Source organism: Cervus canadensis, chromosome 11 (assembly GCF_019320065.1).
Source record: "Cervus canadensis isolate Bull #8, Minnesota chromosome 11, ASM1932006v1, whole genome shotgun sequence".
In the NCBI taxonomy this organism is placed as follows: domain Eukaryota; kingdom Metazoa; phylum Chordata; class Mammalia; order Artiodactyla; family Cervidae; genus Cervus; species Cervus canadensis.
Genome location: NC_057396.1, coordinates 45,393,133 through 45,403,637, shown reverse-complemented (window position 1 = coordinate 45,403,637; position 10,505 = coordinate 45,393,133). Strand labels below are relative to the sequence as shown.

General features: G+C 39.4%; 2 protein-coding genes across 2 annotated transcripts; both read left to right on the top strand.

Annotated features, from left to right (window-relative positions):
* The first annotated feature begins 803 nt into the window (after positions 1-803).
* On the top strand, positions 804-1,751 carry LOC122449913 (olfactory receptor 51L1). Its single transcript, XM_043482011.1, has one exon. The coding sequence runs from the start codon at positions 804-806 to the stop codon at positions 1,749-1,751; it is 948 nt and encodes a 315-aa protein (XP_043337946.1).
* A 6,611-nt stretch (positions 1,752-8,362) lies between these two features.
* Positions 8,363-9,304, top strand: LOC122449914 (olfactory receptor 51G2-like). Its single transcript, XM_043482012.1, has one exon. The coding sequence runs from the start codon at positions 8,363-8,365 to the stop codon at positions 9,302-9,304; it is 942 nt and encodes a 313-aa protein (XP_043337947.1).
* Positions 9,305-10,505: the final 1,201 nt, after the last annotated feature.

The following is a 10,505-nucleotide window of genomic DNA, read 5'->3' as shown; positions in this document are numbered from 1 at the left end:
ACATAGAAATGAAGAGGATATATTGAAAATTATTTCTAATTAAAGACACATGACATGTACTAGATGTCTGAAGTGAATATATTTTAATATTATCTTGTGGGAAGGCATATAAGAAGAGCTTCAAAAGTTACACTGTGACCTTATTTTATGTATATATACATATATATTCCCTCTTACATATATATATATATATAAATATATATGAAAAGAGGGAGTAAAAGAGGGAATGTATATACATATGTATCCCTTTCCATTCCCTCTTTCCATACAATGCATGCCTATTTTACTATTAAAATATTACATATTTTCAATTTAAAGTATTATACATTATTAAATAAATATGAAGTTAAATTAATGGTGAGCCTTTAGGGCCAAATCAGCTTTCAGGAATTAAAAGCCTAGAAACAATAAGTGATTAATTCAAGAACATCACTGACAGGAAGCTTATGAAAATCCATAGATATTTACTCTGAATTTTCTCTATTTTTATTTTATAATATATAGTAAATACTTCTTTCTCTACTCTTTTGCTGTTTAATTTTTTAGTGTCTTCAATGAAAATCCATCAAAGCTCTTGTCAGAGATGACCAGACTTGTGGGGTATACACTGTTCTAGAATTTCATGCTTTTGACTACTGGGAAATGTTTCTTACGTAAGAACTGTAAGAGGTAACTCCTTCCTTCCTCTGTGAGATTAGAGGAAAGGTGTATCATATACTGATTGTTCTGCTTATGTTCATCAGGGATAACTTTGAGTAATAAAGCTGGATAACAGAAGATATTCCTGTTTGTCAAGAGTCACCATGGTGGTCTGGAATAACAGTGATACTATGGAACCTATATTTATTCTGAGGGGTTTTCCTGGACTGGAGTATGTTCATTCACATCTCTCCATCCCATTCTGTCTTGCATATTTGTCAGCATTTATTGGTAATGTTACCATCCTCACTGTTATTTGGACTGAGTCCTCACTCCACCAGCCCATGTATTACTTTCTTTCTATGTTGGCACTAACTGACCTAGGTATGTCCTTGTCCACACTGCCCACCATGCTTGCTGTATTATGTTCCGATGTTCGGGAGATCCAGGCAAGTGCTTGCTACACCCAGCTCTTCTTCATCCACACATTCACGTTCCTGGAGTCCTCAGTGCTACTGGCCATGGCCTTCGACCGCTTTGTTGCTATTTGCCGTCCACTGCACTACACCACCATCCTCACCAACAGTGTAATAGGCAAGATTGGTTTGGCCTGCTTGCTAAGAAGCATGGGGGTTGTACTACCCACACCTTTGCTGCTGAGACACCATCACTACTGCCATGTCAATGCCCTCTCCCATGCCTTCTGTTTGCACCAGGATGTTCTGAAGTTATCCTGTTCAGATGCCAGGATCAACAGTGTTTATGGACTGTGTGTAGTTATTGCCACACTGGGTGTGGATTCTGTCTTTATACTTCTTTCTTATGTCCTGATTCTGAAGGCTGTGCTGTGCATTGCCTCTCATGAGGAGCAGCTAAAGGCACTCAACACATGTGTGTCTCATATCTGTGTGGTGCTCACCTTCTTTGTGCCAGTTATTGGGGTATCAATGGTCCATCGCTTCGGGAAGCATTTGTCTCCCATAGTCCACATCGTTATGGCTGACATATACCTGCTTCTTCCCCCAGTGCTTAACCCTGTTGTCTACAGTGTCAGGACAAAGCAGATCCGTCTAGGAATTCTCTGCAAGTTTGGGCTAAGGAGGAGGTTTTAAGTACCTCTAACCTTTGGTTTTCCCACTAAAAATCACAAGGCAGCTTTTTAAGTAGATGAAAAGTACATTACTGAAGCCTGGTCATCTGGTTAAATTCCTAATTCTTTCCCTTCCTATATAAATGATCTCAGATAATCATTAACCCTTAAGAAATCCATATTTTTCATAGCAAAATTGTAAATATGACCTTTTCTATCCCCAAGATAATTATGAGATACATGGTAGAGTATATAAAAGAGATTATTTTGAAAAAGTGTACTATTTGCTAATATTATTAAATTACTATTAATGGTTATAATAACTTTCATTATGTAATGTAACTAAGTTTATAAGTTTCTCATGTTTATGATCTAAAATTCAGAAATCAATCTCTCTTTCTCCATTTTATTTTGTTTCTCATGCCAAAATGTCACAATATTGTAACAGAAATATTTCTGACTTTTGGGGTAAGTTTGGAACTTGTCTTCCTGGGAGGACTTTGAACTGCTACAGTCACTGTTGGCTATGAAGTAAGTCCCCACCTCATCATTGGTTGGCACTAACTGACCTAAGTATGTTCCTATCCACACTTCCCATTATGCTTGCTGTGTTATGTTTGGAGATAACGTTTGGGAGATCCAGGCAAGTACTTGCTATGTCCAGTTCTTCATTCATACATTCACATTCCTAGAGGCCTCAGTGTTGCTGACACTGGGAGAAAGATGGGTTCTTTCTCCCAACCCCACTGGAGGTCTATCTGCTCCTTCAACTTGCCATCAAATGCTGGAGCAGACACATGGAGTTGCCCAATAAATCCTGATAGCACATGTCTAAATACCTGGGCAAATGTGTAGGTTTCCTGCTCAGTACTATAGCTCAGAATTCTATGTCTAAATCTGCGAGTGGATTGGGGTTTGTGCATGATAATCACTCTCATTTTTTAATAGTATTCTTTCCTCTTCTTCATCTCTGTGTGGATTGCTAATATCAGTGTCATTCTCAGTTCCCTTATTGGCAATAATTTGCTACTTTTTTTTCATTAACATACATATGGTTTCATCAGTGATATTTTATTATTCATATATATTCAGTTTCTTTTTAGGTGTATTGCAATTTTCTTTACCATGAGGTCATTACTACTATAATAACATGTCACTATGTACAAGGTATTCCCCAATCAGCATGAATGTTCATAAAATATTTGTTAGTATAAACACTACTGTCTTTTCATGCTCCTAATAAATATATACTGAGAAACATGAAACGCCTGTCATAGAAATTACTGCTTTCAATACTGTGGATATATAAAAAGTGGAGTGGATGATCTAAATATTAAGAAATTAATGTTTAATAGAAGTGTACATGCAGAAAGCTTAGAAAAATTAATAGAAGTCATTGAAATATTGTTATTAAAGAGTGGCCAATTTTACTTGAGGATTAAGGAATCAGGTATTGTGGTAGTTGACACTCAGCAGTGCCTTATGGGTCAAATGCAGTCCTACCTCCTGAGCAAAGTGTGAAAGAAATCGGTATGCTTAAGCTGGCTTGTTTTGGCTTATGAAAGCTAACTGTGCATATCTTATTTCAACTCCACGTTCTGTAATGTCACACTGGTAGTTTGAAGCTGGTCATGATGGGAGTATTTCCACAACAGAAATTGACAGACACTACACACCAGGGCTTTTCAAAACTTTCCTAGATAATGACAGTCCCTTTGCTGTTCGCCTGAAACTATTACAGCACTGTTGATTGGTTATACTCCAAAGCAAAATAAAAAGCTAAAAAGAAGGAAAAAAACAAAAAACTATCTCACATACATTACTCCAGAAGAAAAAGGACTTTGTATTTTATTCTTAATGACTGCTTAAGTCATTAAGTGTTTACCAGTGCACCACTGGATAAGGTATTCCAAGAAGAAGAGGCAGCATGAAGAAAAAAAAGAGTATGTGTTAGTAACATTCTCCAACTTCCAGGAGAAGTTTAAGACTTGGTGCAGCCACTACGGAGAACAGTATGGAGGTTCCTTGAAAAACTAGCAATAGAGCTACCATTTGACCCTGCAATCCCACTCCTGGGCATATATCCAGAGAAAAATATGATCCAAAAGGATACATGCACCCCAGTATTCACTGAAGCACTGCTTACAATATCTAAGACATAGAAACAACCAAAATGTCCATCAACAGAGGAATGGATTAAGAAGATGTGGTGTGTATGTGCTTAGTCACTCAGTCATGTCCCACTCTTTGTGACCCCATAGATTGTAGCCCAGCAGGCTTCTCTGTCCATGGGGGTTCTTCAGGCAAGAATACTGGAGTGGGTTGCCATGCCTTCCTCCAGGGGATCTTCCCAACCCAGGGACTGAACCCAGATCTCCAGCATTTCAGGTGGTTCTTTACCATCTGAGCCATGAGGGAAGCCCAGAAGATGTGGTATATATACATATATACAATGGAATATATTACTCAGCCACTGAAATAAATGAAATAATGCCATCTGCAGCAACACGGATGGAGCTTAGCCTCCCTGGTAGCTCAGCTGGTAAAGAATCTGCCAATAATGCAGCAGACCCCGGTTCAATTCCTGGGTCAGGAAGATTCACTGGAGAAGGGATAGACTACCCACTTCAGCATTCTTGGGCTTTCCTGGTGGCTCAGCTGGTAAAGAAACCACTTGCAATGCGGGAGACCGCCTGCAATGCAGGATGGACCTAGAGAGTGTCATACTGAGTGAAGTAAGTCAGACAGAGAAGGAAATTCCTTATATGGGTAATCTAAAAATACATGATACAAATGAACTTAATATGCTTATTAAAAGTTCATTAAACTGAAACAGAAACAAACTCACAGATTTAGAGAACAAACTTATGGTTGCCAAGGCAGGAGCAGGACGGGGGGAATGATGGGGGAAAGTGACAGAGAGTTTGGGATGGACATGTACACACTGCTATAATTAAAATGGATAATCAATAAGAACCTATTATATAACACATGGAGCTCTGCTCAATATTATGTGGCAGTCCGGATGGGAGGGAAGTTTGGGGGAGAATGGATACATGTATATGTTTGATTGAGTCCCTTTGCTGCCCACCTGAAACTACTACAGCACTGGTAATTGGCTATACTCCAGTGCAAAATAAAAAGCTAAAAAAAAAAAAGAAAAAAGAAAACCTCTCTCACACACCTTCCTCCAGAAGAGAAAGGACTCTATTTTTTTTCTTGATAGCTGGACATTATGTACCAGGTAAAAAGTATGGCCTTAAACAGGCCCTTGTTAACGTGTGGCAAGGCATGGGGGAGAGAAAACATCCTGTAGTCCTGTGATCAGGTCTCAGTCTTTTAGTGAGTTTAAAGAGTTCACAGAGCCCCTGGACTGAGAACTTCAGAAGTGCTTCTCCTTTTTTTAAAAAAATTCTCTCCCTTACATAGAATAGGAAGGCTAGTGCGGGCTGGAGTGGGGTATTCCTTCCCCCACAACAGTTAGGAGCTGATAAAGCCCTGGCAGTTTAGACTCTGATTAACTAGTTTCTCCCTATGACTGGCCTTGAAAAGAACAAGTGCTCTGGCATATTTCAAAGTGGTCCCTTTCCCCCTCTCCCTACAGGGAGCACAAGGGGATTTTTCTCCCATTTACTATGGAAACTTGGAAAAATTCTTGAAGGTCAATATCACAATATTTTAGGAACCCCCTATCACAGGTTTCCTTGGGGTTTTTTAACTCCCAGACTTGTTCACTCTGAGCCCCTAGCACTCCATCAGTAACAGCTCAGGTTTCCTACCCCACCAGCTGTTTTCAGTTGCTGCTGAGCCTGGACTCCCAGATTGGGAATTTGGCATGATCATCTCCTTTTCCAGAGCAGAAGACAGTCTTCCAATGGCAGTGACATCATTTACCTTCCCTGGAGTTAACATTAAGAAAAGAAAAAAAAATTAGTCCTGAGGGAATGGATTAGTCAAAGGGGGACATGCCGTTTAGAGTATTTAAAGCACCAAAGTGTAGTGCTGATCAAGCACCTAGCTGGGAAGAGTCAAGAATCTTGAACACAAAAATATTCTATCTTGGCTCTGGAGTTGCAAATGCCCTGCTCAGGATACCTATGCTTCCCTAAAGGACTATCTGCATCAAAATCCACTATCTGCATCAAAATCCACTGTGTTTTTATTATTTTCTTATGCCTGGATTCAGTGGCTTTCTCTACCTACAAGAAATTCCGTGCTTGGCAGACTAGAGATCCAGCCAACCTGTCTACACCTGAAAGAAGTCTTCAAAGGTGAAAAAATGGGTAACAAATTAATACCAAATATATTTGAAGAATTCAGGAAGTAGAAAGAGAAGTCAAGAGATAGGATGACCATAGCTTGTGTAAAATCACTGTTTGGGGATAGGTCAGAGGTACAGATTGCCATGTCCCTGAAAGGGCCAAGCAATCATCCTTAGAGGCTTCTCAGAAGAGCTCTGGGATGGTATTATTAACTCATGTCCAGGCATTGATAGAACATATGATGGGGATCCATGTACTAAAATGTCTGGTCTCTGAAAACACTGCTATCTGATATTAACTAAAAACTATAATGTTAAAAATGACAACAATGTTGATTTGAGTATCCCCTCTACCTCACTCTTAAGTAAATCATGAACACTTAGCAATATTATTGGGTTGGCCAAAAAGATCATTTAGGTTTTTCTATAAGCTAGTAACATACAAGCCAAAAAGAGAATTAAGCAAAATGATTCTGAAGAAAAGCCCTGAGGAGTAACATCTTTCTAAGTGATAACTTGGGCACTCCAGGTTACACCTGATTTTGGTCACTGGTGCACAGGGCTGATATGCTTAAGATTATGGCTACTTCAGCATTTCTATCACCATTTTGCTTCACTTAAGCCCCAAGTGTCTCCTAGGTCTTGGAAACTGTGCCAAAATTTCAGATATATTTCCTTAAATCTCTTAAATATTATATAAAGTTATACAGTTCCCAATTTTATGCTCAAAATTTTTCTTAATCTTCCAAAGTGACAGAGCCAGTGAATGACAATTATCTTCAGACTTTCTGTGACTCTGAAGGAACAGCTACTAGGAGCTGACTGCTTATGTCTGTATCAGATAGACTCCTCTATGGAAAGTGGATTAGGAATATTCTAACTGAGAGACTTTTCTACAAAGTAGGAGAAAGTGATCTTAGAGGGAAGACCTGGAATATGTGGGCAGGATGGAATTTCTGAAGGTATTCAAAGATTTGAGGAAGAGTATCAAGGACAAAGAAAATAATTGTGTGTAAGACGCAAAGAGATGACAGTTATCATTCAGTGATGATAAAAGAGATCAGGAGAAATTTGTGATATAAAAAGCTAGGAAATAAAAGGAGATGTAAAAGACCAGTATTACCTAATATGCTATGATTAGTATATAAACCACAGGACAAGACTATATAAAGCAGTTATTCTAACTGAATCGCTTCCTACAAAGGAAGGAAAATAGTATCAGAGAGAAAATTTCCTTTGATCCCTATAGAGAGATAAGAAATTACTTTTTTTTTTTTTTAACATGTGTCAGAGGAAACTATAAAGTGTAATTGAATTAGTGCAACAGGGTGGATTGGGGACCATATGACAGCAATACAGTGTAAATATGGTCGAATTTTTCACTTTTTGTTAAAATGTCTTTCTTATGTCTTCTAAGATTATGTCCAAGATCTTTATATTTATGCATAAATTCCTTCAGAAATTTTGGTCCATATATGCAGTCTTAATTCCAATAACCATCTGAAAAGCCTACCTACCTTATCCATGTGTGCTAAGTCGCTTCAGTCCTATCCAACTCTTTGTGACCCTATGGACTGTAGTCTGCCAGACTCCTCTATCCAAGGATTCTACAGGTAAGAATACTGGAGTGGGTTTGCATGCCCTCCTCCAGGGGATCTTCCCAGACCAGGGATTGAATCTGCGTTTCCTGAGGTTCCTGCACTGCAGGCAGATTCTTTACTGCTGAGCTACAGGGGACTTCTGTCCCTAACCTATAACTTTATTCAATTATATTCACTGACACTAATACCTCTCTGCATTTACATGTGTGTCGATCAGCATAGACCACCCAACACAGTCCTTTGTTTCCATTTAACTCGTGTTTGTCATTTGAGACCTAATTCAAGAATTACTTTTAGCAAATTTTCTCTGACCACTCTGCATCGTTAGTTTCCTCTTTCTGTATTTTAAAGGACCTTGCATTGAACTAACACTTTATTTTAATTTTAGCTCTCTCTATAGTGGATAGAGACTGTTAAGTATCTAAAGGCATTTCTCATATTAGGTTTGCCAAAAGGTTCATTTGGGTTATTCTGCAAGATGTTAGGGAAAAACCTGAATGAACAATTTCGCCAAACCAATATATTTCTCTATATTTTAGCTTACCCAGATTTCCTTTAATAAAATATGTTCTCAATAAATGCACAATGAAGAAAATTAAATAAGTTGTAAATTAATAAATACAGGTGGTAATTATACATAATGAGCATAGAAGTGATTGAATATAGTAAACAGAGCAAAATACATCAGAGCATTGTTTCTTTGTGCATTTCACCCTAATTGTTCTGTGTTTTTGTCTCCCCACCTAGACTGAAGGTGCCTCCGTCAGCACCATGTCTGTCTTCAATGACTCTGTCCTATACCCCTGCTTCCTCCTGACCGGCTTCTCAGGCCTTGAAAGCAGATATGGCTTAATTTCCCTCCCTATTTTCTTGGTTTATGCCACCTCCGTTGCAGGGAACATTACCATTCTATTTATCATCAGAACTGAGCCTTCCCTCCATCAACCAATGTATTACTTTCTATCAATGCTGGCATTTACTGATCTGGGCCTATCCACTACAACCTTGCCTACCATGTTCAGCGTTTTCTGGTTCCATGCCCGGGAGATCTCTTTCAATGGTTGTCTGGTCCAGATGTACTTCATTCATGTTTTCTCAATTATTGAGTCAGCTGTGCTTTTGGCTATGGCCTTTGACCGTTTGGTAGCAATCCGAGCACCCCTGCGTTATGCAGCCATTTTAACCAATGATGTAATCATTGGGATTGCTTTGGCAATCACCGGAAGAGCCTTGGCTCTGGTCTTTCCAGCTTCCTTCCTCTTAAAAAGGCTTCAATATCGTCCTGTCAATATTCTCTCCTACCCCTTCTGCCTGCACCAAGACCTCATCAAGACAACTGTATCCAGCCGTCGGGTCAGCAGCATCTATGGCCTCATGGTGGTCATCTGCTCCATGGGACTTGATTCAGTTCTCCTCCTCCTTTCCTATATCCTCATTCTTGGCACAGTTTTGAGTATAGCCTCCAGGACAGAGAGGGTGAAAGCTCTTAATACCTGCATCTCTCATATCTGTGCTGTACTCACTTTCTATACACCAATGATTGGACTATCTATGATCCATCGCTATGGGAAGAATGCTTCCCCAATTGTCCATGTGCTCATGGCTAATGTCTATTTGCTGGTGCCACCCCTCATGAACCCCATTGTCTATAGTGTCAAGACCAAGCAGATTCGTGACAGAATCCTCAAGAAATTCAACCAACAGAAAGTCTGAAAGAAACTCTAAAACACATTTTTTTCTTCCCCCTCTTTATGTTAACGATTTCATATTAATGTAGATATTTGATTTTAAATATTAAAATTGATATTTTGTTTTTAAGATAATAGTAGTATTATGTGAGTGTGTGTTCAAATGTGTCTGACTCTGCCATCCCATGGACTGTAGCCCTCCAGGCTCCTATGTCAATGATATTATCCAGGCAAGAATACCAGAGGGGATTGCCATTTACTAGGTTTCCCTGATAGCTCAGTGGGTAAAGAATCAGCCTGCAATGCAGGAGATCTCGGTTCAATTCCTGGGTCATGAAGATCTGCTGGAGAAGGGATAGGCTACCCACTCCAGTATTCTTGGGCTTCCCTTGTGGCTCAGCTGGTAAAGAATGTGCCTGCAATGCGGGAGACTTGGGTTTAATCCCTAGGTTGGGAAGATCCCCTGGAGAAGGGAAAAGCTACCCACTCCAGTATTCTGGCCTGGAGAATTCCATGAACTGTATAGTCCACAGGGCTGCAAAGAGTCAGACACAACTAAGCAAATTTCAACTTCACTTTCACTTGCCATTTCCTTCTCAAGAGTATTTCCTTGACCCAGGGATCAAACCCACATCTCCTGCACCTCTTTCATTGCCAGGTGGATTTTTTACCACTGCATAACCTGGGAAGTCCAATAGTATTATAGAAGTATGATAATACAATAATAGTAACCTGTATTTTTTCACTATAGAGAATAAAAGCATGATTTTGATTTATATTCATATTGACATACTAGAGAATATGCTCACTAAGTCCAGGTTGGACTATTCTTAACAGAACTATGATTTTAATAATTAGCAGTAAATGTTTATGAGACTAAAAGGGCCATCAAGTCAACATTCTAGTGAAGTTATTAGTTATAACTTGTAAAGTCCTTAATTTATGAAAAAGATATGGATTTCAAGATGACTTCAAGTATAATATAGGGGCTTCCCTCATAGCTCAGTTGGGAAAGAATCCACCTGTGATGCAGGAGACCCCAGTTCGATTCCTGGGTCGGGAAGATCCACTGGAGAAGGGATAGGCTACCCACTCCAGTATTCTTGGGCTTCCCTTGTGGCTCAGCTGGTAAAGAATCTGCCTGCAATGTGGGAGACCTGGGCTCAATCTCTGGGTTGGGAAGATCCTCTAGAGAAGGGAAAGACTACCCACTCCAGTACTCTGGC